Source organism: Pan paniscus, chromosome 16 (assembly GCF_029289425.2).
Source record: "Pan paniscus chromosome 16, NHGRI_mPanPan1-v2.0_pri, whole genome shotgun sequence".
NCBI classification, from domain to species: domain Eukaryota; kingdom Metazoa; phylum Chordata; class Mammalia; order Primates; family Hominidae; genus Pan; species Pan paniscus.
This window is the reverse complement of record NC_073265.2, coordinates 49,749,716-49,772,218: the sequence shown is the minus strand read 5'-3', so window position 1 is coordinate 49,772,218 and position 22,503 is coordinate 49,749,716. Positions and strand designations below refer to the sequence as shown.

The 22,503-nt window shown below is 37.2% G+C and overlaps 1 protein-coding gene and 1 long non-coding RNA gene across 8 annotated transcripts in view; one reads left to right on the top strand and one right to left on the bottom strand.

Moving 5' to 3' along the window:
• The window catches only part of LOC103783214 (uncharacterized), a 111,359-nt gene extending 95,803 nt beyond the window's left edge, over positions 1-15,556 (bottom strand). For all 4 annotated transcript variants that reach the window (XR_008621082.1, XR_008621081.2, XR_010109929.1 and 1 more), the window contains exon 1: positions 15,485-15,556. This is a non-coding gene — a long non-coding RNA (uncharacterized LOC103783214). The remainder of the gene's footprint in view (positions 1-15,484) is intronic.
• The window catches only part of RORA (RAR related orphan receptor A), a 743,703-nt gene extending 727,915 nt beyond the window's left edge, over positions 1-15,788 (top strand). For all 4 annotated transcript variants that reach the window (XM_034938859.3, XM_034938861.3, XM_063596697.1 and 1 more), the window contains 5 exons: positions 360-492; positions 1,155-1,262; positions 2,976-3,086; positions 4,040-4,152; positions 6,477-15,788. In XM_034938859.3, coding sequence (XP_034794750.1) covers positions 360-492; positions 1,155-1,262; positions 2,976-3,086; positions 4,040-4,152; positions 6,477-6,641 — 630 coding nt within the window. In that variant the 3' untranslated portion in view covers positions 6,642-15,788. The remainder of the gene's footprint in view (positions 1-359; positions 493-1,154; positions 1,263-2,975; positions 3,087-4,039; positions 4,153-6,476) is intronic.
• Positions 15,789-22,503: the final 6,715 nt, after the last annotated feature.

Genomic DNA, 22,503 nt, shown 5'->3' with positions numbered 1-22,503 from the left:
GTTCAAGACCAGCCTGGCCAACATGGTGAAACTCTGTCTCTATTAAAAATACAGAAATTAGCTGGGTGTGGTGGCAGGTGCCTCTAATCCCAGCTACTCAGGAGGCTGAGGCAGGACAATCACTTGAACCCAGGAGGCAGAGGTTGCAGTGAGCTGAGATCGTTCCACTGCACTCCAGCCTGGGTGACAGAGCGAGACTCCATCTCAAAAATAAAATAAAATAAAATAAGATCCCACTTTGCCACTCTTCGTGGCCCAGGGCTAAAGCAGTGGCATGCTTTGCTTTCATAACTCTGCAGCTTCTGCTACAAAACCTAACATCTTCCTGGAGGATGTTAATGTGTTTCCCTCTTTAACAGCAGCGGGAGGTGATGTGGCAATTGTGTGCCATCAAAATTACAGAAGCTATACAGTATGTGGTGGAGTTTGCCAAACGCATTGATGGATTTATGGAATTGTGTCAAAATGATCAAATTGTGCTTCTAAAAGCAGGTATGTGCTTTGCAAGTAAATTTTGAGATCTCTTCCTAACCTGCTTTCACCCGCTTATTAAAGAAATGCTTGGTAAGGAAGGTGTCGGGAACAGTTTTTCTCCAATGATAATAGCTCAGGTTTTTCTTAGCAGAAATGGAGTTCTTTTCAAAGGTTTTAAGATATATTCAGGAAACATTCCCCCCACTTCTCTTCTGGGTGAAAAGATTAATTTGAAGGTCACCTACATTCCCAAATTTTCCCATCACGTGTGTTTTGTTTCTACACTCCAAGTCCTCCGAGTTTATGATGTTAGGAAGAAGGAAGTAGAACTCAGAAAGATATACTTGTTTTTGATTCTTGGTTTTAGTACATATGAATAAATGCTTTCCTAGCAACTCTGAGACTCTGCATTGCGAGGCAGAAGAGTGCTAAGGAAGTAATTTACAAATCAACCCTCACTTCAGTTAAACAGGGCTTAGCTTCAGCACAACAGTCTTTTAATTACATAGAAAACTCTGCCCTTTTGGATAGACAGCTGATGTGACTGAGAACCCGCTAGCTAAACTGCACACGACACCCACCATGCTGTTTCAGAAGGAGTCTCTACATGAGCACCTTAGAAACAAACTCACTAACATCAGATGACCCAAATGACCCCAACCATTTCTGCCTCTGCTTAGGTTCTCTAGAGGTGGTGTTTATCAGAATGTGCCGTGCCTTTGACTCTCAGAACAACACCGTGTACTTTGATGGGAAGTATGCCAGCCCCGACGTCTTCAAATCCTTAGGTAAGAGGATATCAAGGTGCCTTTTCTTCAAATCGGGGCTATAGGAAAAGATGCGGGTTGAGTGAAAGCTCTGCTTGGACAAAATGAAAACTGTTTATTTAGAAACAAAAATTAAGGGGTTTTATACCTATTTTACTTTCTAGTTAGTCACTGTAGAAAAGTCATATAGCTCAAAAGTTTTTTGTCTACATTACATGTAAAGATGTAGAGTTGCATTTTATCTAGTTGGTAATCAAAGGGATTTATATGACGTGTCCTTCCAGTTCCCTTCCAGATTTTAAGAAACCAGATTTGCTGGTGATATATTATTCAGATGACCTTTAGGATGTGAGTTGATACATAAAATTAAGCAAAGGGCAAAAGCTTTGCCCTTCCATCCCCCTCAAACAGTAACCATTAATGAGACTGAAATGCAGATATCAAAGAAATAAAAAAGTTACAGTTAAGTGAAACCATGATATATCATTTATAATAAATAATTTTTTATAATAAATAATTTTGGGCCAGGCGCGGTGACTCATGCCTGTAATCCCAGCACTTTGGGAGGCCAAGGCAGGCGGATCACCTGAGGTCAGGAGTTTTGAGACCAGTCTGGCCAACATGGCAAAGCCCCATCTCTACTAAAAATACAAAAATTAGCTGGGCATGGTGGCACATGCCTGTAGTCTCAGCTACTCAGGAAGCTGAGGCAGGAGAATCACTTGAAACCGGGAGGTGGAGGTTTAAGTGAGCTGAGATCATGCCACTGCACCCCAGCCTGGGTGACAGATTGAGACTCTGTCTCAGAATAATTAATAATAAATTTTGGATTTCTATAATTTAAATAAAATGAACATAGTTATTAAGAAGAATGGATAAGTATCTAAAATGAGTGATTTTTTTTAAAGTTATATGACAGATGATATATATAATGAACTGTCATGTAGCACATTGTCATTTAAATATATACATTTATATGTAAAATATGCAAATCTGAAGGAATAGACACCAAACTTAACCAGTCTTTTGGAAAACGGATTATTATTCTAGGGGACTTTCACATTCTGTGTTTTCAGGCTGGTAAATAGTTATAATAGTTTTACCACCAGAATGTGTCATTTGTTAACATTTTTAAGGATGTTTCAGATGAAATAGAGTTGAAAACAAAAATGAGTTAATTTAACGTATCAGTTAGAATATGGCTATTAGACTCTATAGGTTAAAAGTGTAGGCTCTGAAATCAGTCAGCCTAGCTTTGCTTCTTCTTAAGCTGTACTTTCTACTTGTGTGACCACAGGTGCATTACTTTCCTCTCCAAGTCTCAGTTTCCTTACCTCTAAAATTGGGATAATAATAATCCCTCCTTCATAGAGCTGTTTTAAAATAAGAAGAAACCCAAAGAAATATCTTAGAGCAGTACTTGCCACAGTAATCACACAACAAAAGTTCAGTCTCATTATTTTCAATGAGGATGACAGTGGCAACGGTGATGTGATGGAAGTGGTGGTGATGGCTAAACAGATTTTTCTTTTAAGATTTTAAACTATTATACTGTAGAAATGTTACTACTATTCCTTCTGATCTTCAACCACTTGATCTCTCTTCACCTTCCCCATGTTTTTCTCCTAAGACCTTCTATTGGACTTAGGAGAACCTTAGGAAAACCTAAGACCTAGGTTTTTCTCCTAAGACAATAATCAAAATTCTAAACTGTCTTTGTTTTCATTTTGGCAGGTTGTGAAGACTTTATTAGCTTTGTGTTTGAATTTGGAAAGAGTTTATGTTCTATGCACCTGACTGAAGATGAAATTGCATTATTTTCTGCATTTGTACTGATGTCAGCAGGTAAGACAACCAAATAAAAATAAAAATGGTTTTAGAATTGTCTAAGATAAAGAATTTTTACAAGGCCCATGCGTTTAATAGCTATAAAATATTTGGGAGCTACTAAGAGAGGTCTCCACCCTTATTAAATTGGATTTTAAGTCTTCAAATAACACCCTCTCTTTTCCACCCATCCAACACAAACATATATTCTTTTGAGAAAACCTCATGCCTTTCAGACAAAATGTAAAGAAATGAGAATTGAACAAAATCCAGTCCAGAATTAACCTCCTGATACCAAGAGAAATGCTGTGGTAGAATAGGGTTGCCTGTCTTAACACCAGTCTCCAGGATAACGTGATTTTTAAGACATCCTATTTTTTGTTAAAATCCATTTAGATGTCATCCACTAGATTATCTGAATTTAATCTGTGTTTTCAACCAGTAGTGCATGTTTGGGGATAATCACTTTTGCTAAGTTACTACCTTCTATTTGGAAGACTTAGACATAAAGACTTTATCCTAAATTAACAACCCTTAAGTCAGTTGGAATTCTATTGACAATTTTAGTTGACAAGGATTACAAGAAAACTTTCCTATTTTTCAAAAAAGCTAGCAGGATCGATAATGAATATTTCATTCCAAAGTATAATTATTAGAACGTCTCGAGGGGCTATGATGGTTTCATTTGCACTCATATGAGTATGGCCTCATATTTAATTGTTTATCCTTTGGAAAGGGAGGATCCTTCCTTTAAGTATTGGTAAAAATGGAAAGGTTTAACACCCTGTTTTATAACTTCCTTAGATCACTTTTCATTCCATTAGGAGAAATTTTGAAAGAGGAGTGAAACTGGCCTCTGAGTCTCTAAATATTCATTGTGATATAATTATCCGTATCAAAAGAATTCGGAGAAGAAGGATCCTGACACCATGTCAGAGGAATGCTAAAGAATATCATTTTTTTATGTTTAGATCGCTCATGGCTGCAAGAAAAGGTAAAAATTGAAAAACTGCAACAGAAAATTCAGCTAGCTCTTCAACACGTCCTACAGAAGAATCACCGAGAAGATGGAATACTAACAAAGGTGAGTGCCAAAGGCTTCTAGTTGGCGTGGCCTGACTATCCCCTGGCACAAATCATGCTGCCAGTATGGTCATGTAAGTCATATGACCAATTCCCAAAAGTATCAGAAGGCAACAGGCTACTAAAAAGAAATAAATTTCCATTTCAAAAAAATTCTGTTGAGCCACAGCTCATTATTCAGTCTAAATTATACTTATTATCGTTGATTACAAAGTGTCCTGCAACAATAAGGCAATGTAGGAAAAAAAATTACATTCTAGAAATTCTCTTCCATCAAAGTTAGGCATAAAGCAGAGTTAATATTCTGCACTGACATAAACTGGAAAAATAATCTTTGAATTTATTTATTTTTTAGAGACAGGGTCTCACTCCGTTTCTCAGGCTGGAGTGAAGTGGCACAATCATAGCTCTATGCAACCCTGAACTTCTGGGCTCAAAAGATCCTCCCGTCTCAGCCTCCTGAGTAGCTGAGACTACAGGTATATGTGCTACCACACTTGGCTAATTTATTTATTATTTTTTGTAGAGATGGGTATCTTGCTATGTTGCCCAGGCTGGTCTCGAACTCCTGGCTTCAAGCAATCCTCCCTCCTCCACCTCCCATAGAGCTGAGATTATAGGAGTGAGCCACTGTGCCCAGCCTATAATCTTTGAATTTAGGAAGAAGTTATAAAGGACTAAAAGACTTAATCAGGATGACCATATATACTAATATTAGTTCTACTTCCATTAAATTTATTGGTCATCAACAGTAAATGACTTTTGCATTTTTGTCAATTTCCCATCACTACTCTGTATTCCAAGCATAAGGTTTCATTTTTACCAATCATTATCTTTCACAATAAAAATGATTATAATGTCAATTTTTTAAATGTGCTAATATCCTTCAGTACCATTGCTAGTAGTATGTATTTGGTCTTAGAACAATCAGCCCTGTTCTTTCTTATTTTATGTATTTTATTGTGTGAGATGATGTGAGAAGTTTTTGGTTTTGTTTTCTTGTTTATTTGTTTGCTTGTTTTTTTTTTCTCCTTTATAGCTATGTTAGACCAGAAAGGGGTAACTGGGGGTTAACTGCTGGTTTTGCTTTTGATTTCGCACCTGTTAGGTCAGAAAGGGGTAACTGGGGGTTAATTGCTGTTTTGCTTTTTGATTTTGCACCTGTTAAATGAGCAAACGGGGCAGGAATGGGAAGTAGAAGGGAGGAGCCCTGTCAGGAGCTTCACTCTCCATCTCTTTGCCCAAATGCAAGAGTACCATTAGGATCTCTGATTATAAACAGCACTTAACATGTGGACAAGATCTGGTGAAAACATTTCCTAGAGAAGGTTATTCTGGGTTAAAATAATAAGCAGTTTGCCTTTGTGAGGTGCTTTGGAATCTAAAAGTAATTTTGCAAATTGTGTCATTACCCTCAGCTGGTAAATGGTCAATGCTAGGACCTCCATCCAGGCCTTCTGACTCTATTATTTTGCTCAGACCCAGCAGTGCTTTATTACAGGCAAAACTCCTTATCGAAAAGAAACGTGTAGTTATCGGAGTTGACTAGTGCCAGTTCTGGATAAAATGTGTAGAGGATGCCATCACCTCCAGTTGCAGTGCCTTCACTACCCACCCACCACTGACCCTCACCCGCTTCTCTATCACTAGACATCTTTTTGCACAGTGGTAGAAGGCAGGATTCCAGGAAGTAGAGCAGAAGGCATCTTGGACTAGAAGTCAAGAGCCTTGGGTTCTGTATGAGTCTGCTGCTGACAAGCTGTGCCAACTTTTGCTTATGAACATCTTTTCTAGTTATTGAATTATTCATCTTGAAAATCATATTTAATGTATACTTGGCATTCTATGACATGACTATATCATCATTTATTTATTTATTTTTTTTAAGAGACAGAGTCTTGCTCTGTCACCCAAGCTGGAGTGCAGTGGCGTGATCACGGCTCACTGAAACTTCCACCTCCCGGGTTCTAGCAATTCTCCTGCCTCAGCCTCCCGAGTAGCTGGGATTACAGGCGCACGCTGCCATGCCTAGCTAATTTTTTTTTTTAGGTAGAGACAGGGTTTCACCGTGTTTCCCAGGCTGGTCTGGAACTCCTGAGCTCAGGCAATCCAACCGCCTCGGCCTCCCAAAGTGCTAGAATTACAGGCATGAGCCACCGCGCCCAGCCATCATTTATTTTTACCAATCCTCTGCTACTGGATGTTTAAGTTGCTTTAAGTGTGTTTCACCATTATAAACAATGTCATAAAGATCATTCAGGTTCCCTGATCTTTGATGCTTATGCCTGTTCTTGCCTGACGGTGTGTCCTTTCTTTCACTTACAGTTAATATGCAAGGTGTCTACATTAAGAGCCTTATGTGGACGACATACAGAAAAGCTAATGGCATTTAAAGCAATATACCCAGACATTGTGCGACTTCATTTTCCTCCATTATACAAGGAGTTGTTCACTTCAGAATTTGAGCCAGCAATGCAAATTGATGGGTAAATGTTATCACCTAAGCACTTCTAGAATGTCTGAAGTACAAACATGAAAAACAAACAAAAAAATTAACCGAGACACTTTATATGGCCCTGCACAGACCTGGAGCGCCACACACTGCACATCTTTTGGTGATCGGGGTCAGGCAAAGGAGGGGAAACAATGAAAACAAATAAAAGTTGAACTTGTTTTTCTCATGCATATGATTTCCATTATGCCTACAGATATGGACCCTTTTTCTGTCTTGACTTCTTGATCATTGACCTCTGTTTACAACAGAAGGAGGGTACTAAAGTCGGAGGATTTCCTTTTCTTGTAGCTCACTGCCCACAGACTTTCTACAGAGTCACCAATCTGTCAGTAACAACAGAGAGTCCAGCAATAATCGGTGACTGGTGTGCATAGCGGAGGTTGCGGCATTACTTTGCACAACTAGCTCTTTGTTTCATGAAGGAAGTTTTTATTTTTTCACCGATTATTGCCAGTCCGCAGGATGGCATGAAAAGGGTCCATAGCAGTAGCAACAATAGCATTATAATATATTACAGGGTAAATGGGCATGAAGACTATATATAGCTAAAAGAGATATTGTTTATATATTGTTTTAAGTAATATAAAATGTAGTTACTGGTGTAGCTTTTCCTGTTGAATTGATAAGGCACTTTCATTTTGCACCTTTTTCTTTAAATTAAATGCTAGCGTGTTCACTGTCGTGTCGCATGTGCACCAGAAACACAAGTTTAACTGAGAAGGCTTGGAAGGTACGTTGGGAGGTATTTATGCTGCTGTTTACAAAATTACTTTTAAGAGACTGGCTGGTCATATCTAGAAATCACCACGTTGGATTTTTTTTTTTTAACATGTGAATTTGGAATTAGAAACAGAACTCTCCCTAAATTATACTTTGCTTTTTGGTAAGTTTAATGATAGATGTGTTTATGCTTCATACAAAGTTGAATGATTGATTGGCATGGTGGACATATACCATCATGCTCATTTTTTTTTTTTTTAAAGCTTTTTAAAATGCCACCTCATGGAGGCGAGGGGGAGGAGAATCTCATTTTACACAATTCAGTAGTTAAATATGGACTCGGTCTCAACTTGGAATTCTTATGCTTTGAGAACAAATCAATAACCAGAATATTTATTGGAATCTAGCTTTTATTATAAGAAGGACCCAAAGATTATATCCTGAGCAAATGCACACTCCCCATGTGAGGACATGAAGCATTTACTTTGTGAATGTTTATGTTCTTGGTATAATCTAGGAACCCTATGAGTTTATCTCAGAGTGAACTAATTCTAGATTTGTTGTCAATAGATGCTATAATTCAAGAATGTTGCTCTCCATATTTGAAAAACGATGGATAGGAGGGTGAGGGAAGCATACAATGTTGAACCAGTTTCTCTTATTTAAATATTAAATACTTTAAGCCTTTAAAGTGAAGTTGATGCTAGCTGCAAACATTTACTCTTGTATTTATCTTCACTAGGAAACTGTGGACTGTAATTTATTTTATTAAATATTTAGAAGATTATTTGGCTTGTGTGTTCAGGTGAGAAATACTGAGTTGTTTTTGTTTAATTTCATGGTTTTTTTTTTAATAATCCCTAGTGGGGGAAGGGGAAAGGAACAGTCTGATAAACAGATGTGCATATTTTAAAAACAAGTGACCTTTTGGGAATGTAGGCATTTAGACGATGATTTTAGTCGCACTAGGGGTGGGATTCAAACTACTGGTCAAAGACCATTTTGTACAGAAAAGGGAACATCTCCGATGGGTGTTAAGGTAGGAGTTTCCATGCAGCCCTTTATGTCTGAGAAATAGTCTCCTCTGCCATTGGGGTCCCTGCGGAATCTTCTACAGGAATTGCAGCTCTTCACGTCATGCTAGGTTACCAGCATGGGCTTCCCAGAGCACTTCACTCTGTTTCTAACTCCACTGACTTTTCTGACTTGTTTCTTGAGGGACTTGGAAAAGGGGAAGGTATTATTCACACAGATGTGTGTATGAAGCCTAAATAACATCCAACTTTTTTTCCAAAAACATAGTAAGAGTTTAACCATAAATAGAAGAGTAATATTCCTTTAAATTTCTTACAGGCATGTAAAATTTTATGTGTTTATAGAGAGATGCTAACTGTCAGCATATAGTATTTATATTGGGGCAAGAAGGGTTAAATCAAATCTTTAATTTAAGTAAGCATAGTTCCTTTAAAGATCAATAGTATTTATACTCTGAAAAGAGTACCAAGCTTAGTTCAGTTATTTATTCATCCATTTTTTTTCTATTGTTTCTCCTCTGGGGGGAAATGGTGTTTTGTTTTTGTTTGAGTTTTGTGTTTTAGTTTTTTGGTTTTGGTTTGTTTTTTTGTCATTCAGATTCACTAAATTTGGGAATGGTTTTATTAAAGTATATTAACTTCTTTTTAACCAAAGCTTTCTGAATATGACCAGCCTCAGGTGCTAGCGCATTAAAGAGCAACTAAACCTAATTCCAGTGTCGATTTGTGAAATAATAAAAGCTAATTGAATTTCTCTAAGGGTGAGAGAGAACATAATGATGAACTTAAAAAGAAATTCCTTTTCCCAGAAGGGATTCTGCATGTACCTACAAACAATCATGCTCTAACCACAGTAATAGTCATGCCATGGTGACATTGCTTTTACGGTAAACCAAGATAGGTAATATGATGCTTCTTCCCAGGTGTTTCTGAAAGAAAAGCAGCGGTGGAGCTTAAGAGCCAAGTCCACTGACTGACATAATAGGATGGAATTGTAGACAGAGACATGCTCCATGAAACAAGGAAACAACTGACTACTATTTGGATCTAAGTTGGGATCTGATGTTAAACAATAAATTCAGTTTAAAAAAAATATGGAGCTCAGAAAAGGATGTGAAAAACTGCATTTTCCTTTCTTCATTATTATAAAAACACCTATGTGATGACATAAAATACTTGGGTGATATCAGAACAATTATCCTTAATAGTTTTTATAATTAAAGTTTCCTAAACTTCAATCTCCAATAGTCTTTTAAGGATTGGAACCACATCACTGTCAGCCCCGCTGCTACAATGCCTTTATACAATTTTTTTACATAAGGCAAATAAGGCTTTTGTACAAAGCCTGAATACCTTCTGTTCCAATGGTGTCCAAATGGTTATTATATTGTGAAAAACCTGGCCTTGGTCACAATGCAAACAAAAGTACAGATGAAAGTGCTTTTTGGACATTTGCAAATTGTGTTAAAGCTACGGATTTTTTTTAAAGTGTTCAGCATCTTAACGTGTATTAAAGCTATGGATTTTTTTAAAGTCTTCAGCATCCTAATTCACCCTTTCTAACTTAAGAAAAACATGACTTAAGACACTGCTTCTAAGTTTGGTTGTTCTTTATAGTGTGGATACCCAGTTATCTGTGAGCGTATGGGGGTGGGCTGAGGGTCAGGTGAGGAAGGAGTGTGTGTGTGTGTGTGTGTGTGTGATTTGCATGTGTATGATGTGTGTGCGTCGGACCGCTTCTAGGCTACTAAGTGTCAATGGAAAAGAAAATGTATTCAAAATACTTAAATCAAAACTAGAAGATGGGGAAAAAAAGATTTATTCTATACAAAGCCTTGTCTGGACCACTTTAGAGAGACTTCTATTTTTTTAACCCTTCTATAAATATTTGATGGCACTTGAAATATTCCTGCAATAAAATGTGATTTGTGTAAAGAAAAAAAGATTTTGTAATGTGAAACAAAGAAAGAAAGTAATGTAATTTTCTAAAAAAAAAAATACAAACAAACTTTTTGTATTATTTTCTTGATGGAATTTGTCTATCTGTCTTTGGAAAACTTTTTATTTCATTGAATGTGCCATAGTAGAAATGTGTGTTTTTAGTTTTAGACTAAGGAATAGCTAGTTGTTGTGTTCCGACATTCCAAAATGCAAAACAACCTAGTAGTATCTTTCATGAAAAGGTTTAAGTAGTATGTAAGCTTCTCTCATTGTTGCTTTTTTGCACATGTTCTTCATTCCTCTCTAGTGCAATATGTACATAGAGCACTTGCGGGTGTACCTTGATCCCTCAGGGAAAAATACATATTTGTACAGTTTTTTGGGGTTTTTTTGTTTTTTGGTTTTTTTTGTTTTGCCTTTTGTTTTTGGCTAAGGAATGTCGATCGAATCACTTGTTATTGTTGAGGGGCAGCCAGATAATAATCCTAAAGCCACTGTTTCAAACATTGATTGTTTAAATCATATCTCCTTCCAATGCTATTATTTTAAGATAATAATAAAAAGTTATTTTCTGGCAGTTCTTTGTGCTGATTGGTGAAAAACAAGGGTAAATAAGCACCTTATAATTGACTTACTGTGAATGACAATCCATCTTGGTATCAACGATAGAAGCCCTATCATTTTGGAGTTGGGGTTAAGAGTCAGAAACAATGTGCTCAGGGATCTCCTAAAACTCTTAAAACAGGGTGGCCAGTACTACTGGGACAAATTGTGTTTTTTATTATCAATAATAATGATAATAATACTATCCCTCCAAGGCACAAGTGAACTATATAGAACTGCGTGTGTGTAAACTCTACTCTCGTCTCATTTTGTTGAGTTTAGAACTTGATGTGCTCGTCAGTCTTGTGTTTCAAAACACTGAATAACTTCCAAAGCAAAGTTATGCCAGTGTGTTCAAAAGATAAATTAATAATGTACCAGCAAAGAACATCATTCAAAGTATAGTCCTTGCATATTCCAGTTACCATTTCTCTAATAATTAAAATATTCATGATAAATATATATATAGCATCATATGTTAAAAACTATTTCAAATTCTACATATTAAGGATGAAAATTTTAAAATCCAGTAATAAGAGGAGAGACCTGCCTATCAGTACAGTGATATAGGTAAAAGATGAAATATGTTTTTAAAATACCAGCAATTAACTATTGTTTTCATGTGTTCTCCTCTAGAAGCAAACCAAAAATTCCTTCATGGAAAACAATTCTTACTTCTACATGTGTAGTTTATATCTGAGGCATTACAAGAGCTAATGTTTAAAGACAAAACAAAACCTGCCTGTATGACAGCAGCAACTCGAGCCAGCATTTAGTGTTACATGTTATATTTTTGAAATACAGTTTTGTTATCATATTCCACATATTACTTTCCATAAAGTCAGAGAAGTTCAATGTAATTGTTGGCTCTGATTCTTCCACCTTGGGATTCACATTCACAAGAAGATTTATATATTTTCTTACTATGATAGAGGAACATAATCTGGGAAAACTTCCCATGTCTATAAGATGAAAAGGATACCTTTACCATGTTGTTTTTGATAATAAAGAATATGGAAAATGGTAGAAATCTCTCCTCTCTATGTATATTTGTACATGTGTGTATACACACACACGTTATTGACATTTTTACATAACATGTGATTGCCACTTCTTATAAAGTTATGATATAGAACCCCATGAAAACAACTTTATATTATAGATCAAATAATGTGCCCAGAAACGCAATTGCAACAGTAAATCTTGATCTATTGGTAATAGTCTATGATACAGGTCTTCATTCTATCCCTAAACATAATGTTAGTAAAGAGGTTCCATCAGATTGTATTATAGAGACCTTCCTATTGCTATTTATTTTTAAGAGATGAGAAGACTGACTAGCAATGTCTCCACAGTGCAATTGGTTTCACTTCTGGGTCTGTCTGTCTGTCTGTGTAGGTGAGATCAGTGTTGTCAGGCTCTCAGAATAATTTTTAAAAGAATCCAGAAGCCTGACTTCATACCAAGTAGCCATCCTAGATGGGCAGGGGGGGATCTCCATGTTCAACCAAACCCTCAGAACTTAGAGCAATAAATACATTCAGTCATTTATTTATAAATGAATGACAGAATATTCAATCCAAATAGAAACAACCTTTTGTCAGTGATGCAACATAACATGGAGTCTTATATTGAGAAAGTGAATATGAATATTTTAAATAGATGCCTAGGAAATCTGTGTTTGCTGTTTACATTTAATGTACTTTGCCACATTAGCAGTACCACACTTCTTTTACTTTCATCCTTCTAAGAACTAATGAAAGATAGCTTGCTATTAGCTTTGACATGTTGCACATGCCATTATGTTGTTCTCTAAGAACAACTAAATTCTCTCCAGTGTTCATGTGTGATTCCTTTTTCATCATTATTACTTTAATGTGGATGAATACTATTTCTAGGAACTTGATTATCACTGAACAGATTGCATATGTAAATGCAGATAATTCTTGAGCAATATAGTGAAAATGATTTCACAAAAAAAATCCATATGTACTGTATACATCTTCCTGAATCCAAAATTCTCCTGTTATCCACACAGTTTGAAATCTCATATTAAACAGTGGTAAATTTTTAAACATTAGGACATTAGCTGGCTGCTTCTATAAATGTACCTGTATTGTCTGCCTGCTCCTTTTGTGGAGATGTGTTTTTGTATTGGATGTTTGGGCCAATGGGAGGCTTCAAGCTACAACATATTTTCCCACTTTAAATAATATTTAACATATGACAAACCCCAGACAAGGCTTTTAATATGTATAAAGAACTGCAGTGTTAGGTGGTTTATTTGCAAACCGTTTTCAATGTTGTCCATTTTTATGGCACCTTTAACAATATTCTTGTTTCCAAAGTACAAAAAAAATAGGTTAAATAATCTAGCCATAACTGAATGTCAAGCAATAAAACAAATGACTTTTGTGCATAGACTTAAAAAATACAAATTTTAGACATCTGCATGTAAATGCAATCTCTTGTTTACTGCTTTCTTCAACTTGAGCAATCGATTCCTTATTTACTATTAACTTAAGAACTTGTAATGGCCTGTAAACATTTTCTCTCTTACTCTTCTTTCAAATTTACCTGTCCCTGCTTTTGAGTCATAATATTTAATGTTGTTCTGCACATCTCTATACAGTTAACTTTTTGGCTTTCATTCTGTATAGATAAGAAAATGTTATATTATAAACAGCCAACTCAGTGCAAATATTTATCTGTTTATCAAATCCACAATATGCTGTATAATACTGGTTTTACTATATAATCTATTTTAGACATAGCTGTTTAGAACTAGAGTGTGCTATTTTTGTGTTTTTCTGATGTGTGGTGCTAGACAAGTTACTTTTGTGAACAACAAAAATTATCCCTTTTATTCCTAGACAATACCACCTTTGGGTCTTGTTAATTTCACTGAGTATAACTATATATTTGTATATATATACATATATATATATATCTACCTATGCCCAACTGGCAGCTGTATCAGAGTGCTGGATTTGGGACATGCTTTTCTCTTTAAATACATAATATCATTATATAAATTATTCTAGAGTGTATTTAATTAGGATAAAATTACTTCCTTAGTATGGATATTTGACATCTATAGGGTGAATTTGTTTATAAATATGGCTATATGGAAACTTATTAGCATTTACTTTATGTTTGCTACTTGGCTTTACAGCATATCTCCTACGCTGAAAAATAATTTGCCAGGCCTTCAAGATCCTAAAGAAACTTGTTTAATGGAGTAACATACTTTTTTTTCTTATTAAGGAATTGTCTTATTGGCACCTAACACAGTTGTATTCTTAGCTCCTATTATAGATAATAGGCATTTACATAAAATATCCTAGATGGCTTGATGGCAGAATAAACCTTTCCCCTCCTACCTGAGTCATGAGAAGGATGGAGACGTCCTCTGCCATAACATGGGCCATAAAGCAAATTCGACACGGGATGTTCTGTTTCAGTATGACCTCAACCAGTTCCATGAACTGAGTGAAGGACCTTCATTTTTAAAGTTATTTAATAAGTAGCTTAATTAAGCCTTTCTACCCATTCTCCCAAGATCTATTGGCATTATTGAAAAGCAAAGTTTATCAAATATCTAACTAAGGATGTAGTTAACCTTATTAAATATTGATTAGAATTGTTCTGTAATATTACTGAATTTGTAAGATCTTTAGCAAAGATTTTTGAGCAATTTATAAATGTAGAGCAAATGTTTCTGTTTACTGCACTTTTTGTAATTGAAGGTGATAAATTCTCAAGCCATGATTATTGGCTTCCATGCACTGCAATATTTACCCACAATTCTAGACATTTTCCATTTTTGTGGAAGAGTTGCTGTTACCTTAATTATAAATGCAATTGTGTGGTTAATGAGAGCTAATGCTAGTAGTTAACCTTTTAAAGTGGATTGGCTACAGTTGAGGGAGAAATCTCTTTTAATATAAATCACATCATTCCTTAACTGCCTCTCTTGGAAAGAGATTGAAACCTTTTTTTTAAAGCACCATTTAGCAACCTAAGCTTCCTGAGGGTAGAGATTGTATGTATCTTTTTGCGTCTGCACAATGGCTAGCACATGTCAGCATTTGACAATTGTTAAATGATAACAAGTGTGCCCCAGTTAAAACGTTTTTCCTGGGTTGTTTTGTTAAATTTACAAAGTAAGCCAAGCCTTACGGTTAACATTCTCCTCTACAACCAAGTATTAAAGCCACATTTAAAAAGACCACATGAAATGCTGATTCTAATTGTGTGTAGGTCTTGAGGATTAAGCACACAAATTTCACAAACCTCTGTTTGAGTAAACAAACTCAGCCTTCTGTAAATATACATGCAAGTTTGGAAACAGTAATACTGTACCTATAAATATATGCTGTCTGTTTTGTGTACAGTATGTAAAAACTCCTTTTCTGCCACACTAAAAATGCAAGCCATTTATGGGAATCCTAAAACTAGTATTGAACTAAAACTTTGCTAATGATCTTTATTAGAGGATCGTCCAACTTTTCACTTACCTTGGGTTTTCTTTTCAATTCACTCTTACAGTAGTCTGCTTATTTCCAGCTGTTTATTTTATTGAGTCCTGAATTTAAAAAAAAAATATTTTGATTCATTTTGTAAATACAAGCTGTACAAAAGAGATTTAATGTTGTCTTTTAAATACTCCAATTTTCATTCTAATATGAATGTTGTTATATTGTACTTAGAAACTGTACCTTTAATATTACATTACCTTTATTAAAAGTGCATTGAACACATCAATTTTAGATGTGCTTTATGTACTGTTATCCTATAATAAAACTTCAGCTTCTAATGGAACACTTGCCTTGTTTTTCTTCTTTTTTCTTGGTTATTGAATTGGACTGTACATAGTTTCCTAGCTTACATCCTGTCTCTAGTGAAGGGTCTAGGAGAGAGTAGGTAAGTGTGGTCCAGACTAGCAGCACCGCATCTCCTGCGACTTTGTTGGAACTGGAGAATCCCAGCACCACCCAGACCTACTAAATCAATCTGCCTTTTTATAGGATCCCAGGTGATCCGTATGCACATTAAAGTGTGAGAAGCACCGGTGTATACCACAGCACCTTTTTTTTTTTTTTTTTTTTTTTTTTTTTGAGACGGAGTTTCGCTCTTGTTGCCCAGGCTGGAGCGCAATGGCGGGAGATCTCGGCTCACCGCAACCTCCCCCTCCCAGGTTCAAGCAATTCTCCTGCCTCAGCCTCCTGAGTAGCTGGGATTACAGACATGCACCACCATGCCCGGCTCATTTTGTATTTTTAGTAGAGACGGGGTTTCTCCATGTTGAGGCTGGTCTTGAACTCCTGACCTCAGGTGATCCGCCAGCCTCGGCCTCCCAAAGTGCTGGGATTACAGGTGTGAGCCACCGTGCCTGGCTTTTTTTTTTTTTTTTGGAGATGGAGTCTCGCCCTGTCGCCAGGCTGGAGTGCAGTGGTGCGATCTTGGCTCACTGCAACCCCTGCCTCCCAGGTCCAAGAGATTCTCCTGCCTCAGCCTCCCAAGTAGCTGGGAATACAGACACACACCACCACACCCGGCTAAGTTTTGTACTTTTAGTAGAGACGGGGTTTCACCATGTTGGTCAGGCTGGTCTCAAACTCCTAACTTCATGATCCGCCCACCTCGTCTTTCCAAAAGTGCTGGGACTACAGGCATGAGCCACTGCGCCTGGCCGGTGTAGCACTTTTTTAAAAATTATTGGCCAGGCACTTTTTAAAAAATTATTGGCTGGGCGCAGTGGCTCACACCTGTAATCCCAGCACTTTGGGAGGCCAAGATGGGCAAATCACGAGATCGGGAGTTCCAGACCAGCCTGACCAACATGGTGAAACCCTGTCTCTACTAACAATACAAAATTTAGCCAGGCTGGTGGCACGTGCCTGTAGTCCCAGCTACTCAGGAGGCTGAGACAGGAGAATCGCTTGGACCTGGGAGGCAGAGGTTGCGGTGAGCCAAGATCGCACCACTGCACTCCAGCCTGGCGACAGAGCAAGACTCTGCATCAAAAAAAAAAAAAAAAAAATTATTTGCTGCCATTTTGCAGGGAAAATAATGTTTAAAAGGATCAAGCAACGCTTTTGATCAGAGAAGGCAAAGAAAAAGGTATTAACTTGTGAGATAACACCCACTGATTGACAGTCACTCTTGGAAATGCAGAACTGAGAATTCTGAAGTTGCTTCCTGTCTCATAGGAAAAGGGTGCCATGACTGATTAGTCCTATCTTCCCTGAGTGCAGAAGGAGAGAAAACCTGAATGCATAGATTGTCATTTTTGCTTTAGAAGTCATTAAAATTGAATTGTAGAAATGTTGCCAAAGACTTTTAATAGAGTCTCTGACTACCTGCAGTGTCATGGCCCCACTCCCACCCTTTCCTTTGAGTAAATTACTTAGGGGTGAACCATAAATTTAGCATCAGCTTAGTATTACACCATTTTAATGGTGCAAAAACCTCATCATCAATTATTTTCAATGTAATATCAAGGACATTCAAATTATAAAATACTCTGAAGTCAGAATAAAGGCAACTGAGCTGGCATTTTCCTCCACATACCATAATGCCTAAGCATCCCCTGCACTCAGCAGCATTCAATAAATATCTGAATTATTCCCCAAAGTTGCTGCAAGTAGTAAACAATCCCTAATCCTGCTTTTATTTTCAACTACCTCAGAAAAAAAGAATGAAATATTATGCATGTGAAATCTTTGTAGACCATCAAGTTCTACATAATTATAAACACTACACTTTCCGGTGTCTGCAGAAATTGAGAGTTAATGAAAACAGAGTTTAAAATATGAAATCTGTCACCTCTAGATCTCTGCCCAAACTCATGCCTAAACTCCTTTTGCCAAAAATAATGATTTTCAGCCACCTCTTTATCCTGGATTAGCTTGCTCAGTTTCAAAAAGGGTAAACGGGAATATAGAAGAGACTTCTTAAAATTCTGTTCCTGATGATCTCACAGGAAAAGCAGAAGGGATAACAAATGTCAGGTTATTAATAAAGTCTAGGAAAGAAAGCAAAAGTAATAACCATAGACTGGTCAGTAAGACATGACCTCAAGAATGTCTTAGTTGCTACTGTTACTACTAAACTTTTCTTCATGAGGCAAGAGGAAGCAAGGGGCAAGTCTAGCCCCTCAAAAGCGGACTTCACATCTAACGTGCATTTGTACCAAATGGGCAGGTGCAGAGGCCTCAGCTTCTCCTAACAGGTCTGTGAAAACACCGAGCCACATGCATGGTGGTAGGAAAGATAGCTGCTGCTGTGCTGAGATGCAGTTAAGCACCTTGGCTTCCCCTTTTGAATAAGAAATTGAAGACAGGGCCCAGTGGTGTTCAAAACCATGGTCCAAAAGAGATTATTAATGTAATGTAAGTCATCAGAGACAGGAAGAAAAAAAGATACTTCCATGCTTAAGGGATTTCGGGAACTTGAGGATGAGAAGGGAATGTCTGGTCAAGAGAACCCCCCTAGATTCCAGCAGATTCACACTGATGGCTCCCCTACTGCTTCTACTCCTCGCCCCCAGCTTTTGAAGCAAGCCTGGACTCCCAGTGGTGGCAGAAGCGTCACTCTAGGAGATTAACAGGAGCTCTCTCCTTTCACTTTGCCACCGGTGGTGAGCTAAAGAAAACTCTTGGTTTTTTTCTAATGTCATTTATCTCTCATGTTGGAAAGAGAGAAACCAGTCTTCCTGTATTTAATTTGATTCTACATTTTTTTCTCCTTGGGAGGGGAACAGTCTACTCCAGTATAATACAGTCATCTCAGTAATCCATTTGTTATTTAACCACTTGATAGACTTCTCAAACAATATTTTTAATTCCAGGATAACTTCCCTTTTGTGGGGAAGAAGCTATATCATCTATCAATTGCTCTTTGCTTGAAGGACAAAAATTAACTTTAATATTAGCCTCGCCCAAAATCTATTATAATGACTTCCTAACAAGCCCCATACCCACCCCTTCTACCATTCTCTCTCTACTCCTCTGATAAAACACACACTGCATTCTAAAGACAAATACAATTTTTAAATTATTCTGCTTGGAATTATCTCTGTTATCAACTTCTCTCTGTAGAACACTTACGCGCTATAAAAGACCATCTTTCAAGTGAACAATGATTTCTGGGGTTTTTTTCAGCCCAGGGGCCACATAATACAGAACATATCTAAATATATTTTAGAAAATATTATCTTCTGAGTAGAAAAAAATCGAAAACTTTAGCCATTCTTATTCTTACATAGCATATCCTAGGCCAGAGTATTTTGCTGGTTTTTGGCATTGATGATTCCCTCTCCACTTGAAACACCATTTATTGCTGAAAGGCCTGATTTGAACAAACTGCAATTAGCGACAATATTTTCCCCAAAAGTTTCTGAATCAATTACTAGATTGAAACCTTTTTGCTAGAGGACTATTTCTGGATTCTCATTTTGAAAATACCTTATGGAGAATTGTAAATTCATGAGGCAATTCCCTGAGTGAAGCAGTTACCAAGCTGTAAACTATTCCAAGGCCAAGTTCACCCCAAATCAAGCAAAGGCAGCTCATTAGCTGAGGGGTAGGAAAATGACTTATTACTGATTAAAAAAAAAAAAAAAGATGATCTTGCACATTTCTCTGTCTTGATTTGGTCCCCAAGAAGAAATGAACACCTAGTAATTGCTTAGTTAATGTTTGCAGTTTTTAGAGTTCTTTTTTTAAATTCTGGTCCAATTAAACATTTTGTAAACTCAAAGAAGTACACACTGTTATAAACTCTTTCAAAATTAAATTGGCTTCTCATTCAACTTCTGGGTTTGTTTGTTCCCCAGTTTACCAGAAATGGAAAACCACATCTTTCTTCTGCTTAAAAATCCCAGAATAAAATGGTGCAATTGCTGTGGGAAACAATCTGACAGTTTTCTAAAAAGTTAAACATAGGCTGGGCATGATGGCTTACACCTGTAATCCCAGCACTTTGGGAGGCCAAGGGGAGGATCACCTGAGGCCAGGAGTTTGAAACCAGTGTCAGCAACATAGAAAAAAAAGTTAAACATAAATTTACCATACAACAATTCCACTCCTAGTTATCTACTCAAGGAAATAAAAATGCAAAGTTCACACAAAGACTTGTACATATAAAATGTTCACATAAATGTTGTACACATAAATGATGCCCTCAGCAACATTATTCAGAAAGGCCAAAAAGTAGATACCATCTAAATGTTCATCAAATGTTGAAGGGATAAACAAAATGGGCATATCCATAAATGAGTTACTATTGAGCAACAGAAAGGAAAAAATACTAATACATGCTACAACATGGATGATCCTTAAAACATTATGCTAAGAATCCAGACACAAAAGACAACATATTGTATGATTTCATTAAATGAAATGTCCAGAAAAGGCAAACCTATAGAGACAGAAAGTAGATTAATGGTTGCCTGGGGCTGGAAAGAGGGACTGATTACAAATGGGCACACAGGATTTGGGGGTTAATGGAAATGTTCCAAAACTTTATCATGTTGAGGGTTGTGAAACTTCACACATTTACTAAAAGTCACCTAATGGTACAATTAAAATGAATGAATTTTATGGTATGTAGCTTATAACTCAAGCTATTTAAAACACAGATACACAAACATATACACACACAGATTCCCCATAATGCAGAGAATAAAGTCCAAAATCTCTAGCATGGCAATGAAGACCATCTCTAGTCCGCTTCACCATTTCCAGTCCAACAACCTTCATTTCCCCAACACAGTGATGCAATAGCTTTTCCTCTTCCCCAGAATATGTGGAGCTGTTCACACTTCTGTGATTTTTTTTTCCACAGTTAAAACCCACAACCCCTTTTCTACCCAGTGAACTCCTACGCATCCTTCAAGACCCAAAATAAATTAAACTCCTCTGAAGTAATCTCTAAATTATCTCCATCAGAATGAATTTCTTACTCATTTGTGGTCCCATGGAATCTTCTATATATATATGTATACCATTTCCTTTTTTTTTTTTTTTTTTTTTGAGACTGATTTCACTCTTGTTGCCCAGGCTGGAGTGCAATGGCGCAATCTCGGCTCAGTGCAACCAATGCCTCCCGGGTTCAAGCGATTCTCCTGCCTCAGCCTCCCAAGTAACTGGGATTACAGGCATGCACCACCACGTCAGACTAATTTTGTATTTTTAGTAGAGACGGGGTTTCTCCATGTTGGTCAGGCTGGTCTCGAACTCCCAACCTCAGGTGATCCACCCACCTCAGCCTCCCAAAGTGCTGGGATTACAGGCGTGAGGCACCGCGGCCAGCCCACCATTTCTTCTTTGCATTATAGGTCTTTGTACAGTGCCATCTCCACTGTGTTTTGTTCATCTTTGATTTTTCTTTCAGAAAAATTATATACTAAGAGCTAGTATTTGTTGAACATTTACTCTTTGCAATGCACTTTTTATATATATTACTTCTAGTCCTCACAACAATTCTGTAGGTGAGGTATCACTGCCTCCATTATCCAGATGAAGAAACTGAGACTCAAGAGGACACACGACATGCCTAGGATCACGGTGCCAGTAGACAGAAAAACTGAGATGCCAACCTGAGATAGATTACTGGAATCCAGAAGTCCATGTTCTTGCCACTAAGCTTCTTGTGGTTCACAAAACAGAAAAGAAAGGATGCATATATTTATTGTATTGTATGTTACTCCGCTGGGGCTGCTATGACAATTCCATAGCCTGGGAGGCTTAAACAAGAGACATTTATTTTCTTACAGTTCTGGAGGCTTGGAAGTCCAGATCCAGCTGCCAGCCAATTTGGTTCCTGGTGAGAACTCTGTTTCTAGCTTGCAGATGGCTACCTTTTTGCTGTGTCTTCACTTGGGGGAGAGAATGAGCTGTGGTTTCTCTTCTTCTGACAAGGGCATGAACTCCATCATTGGGGCTGCACCCTTGTGTCTTAATCTAAACCTACTTACCTCCTAAAGATACCACCTCCAAATACCATTAGGATTCCTTGTAGTAAACAAAAATTATAGGAGGCCATTAGGCTCCTATAATATGACATATGAATTACATATTCATATAAGATATGAATTTTGGGAAGATGCACAATGCACACGTTGGCAAGAATTATGAGACCTGAGTTTTAGTATCAGTTTTATCACTGATCATGTGATGTTGGAAAAGTCACTTGACAATCTTGAAACGAGCCCATTTCCTTGTAAGGAAAACAAGAGGGTTGGACTACATAATCTCCAAATCGTGTTCTGATTCTAAAAATTCTGATTCTGTGTGCTATCTTGCAACCACTGAAACTCAGATATACCAGTTCAGAGCATACTGTTTGGTGATGATCTGAAATCTCAACACAGAGCTGTATGGTAATGCTACCATATCACACTACCATGGGCAGGTACCTCCCAGCAGCATGAGCTCTTAAACAATTAGAGCAGTTCCTTCAGGCCAGGTCAGGTGTCCCCAACTCTTCCTGACTGCATGCTTTGTGAGACAGTACCCAACACATGAACTTT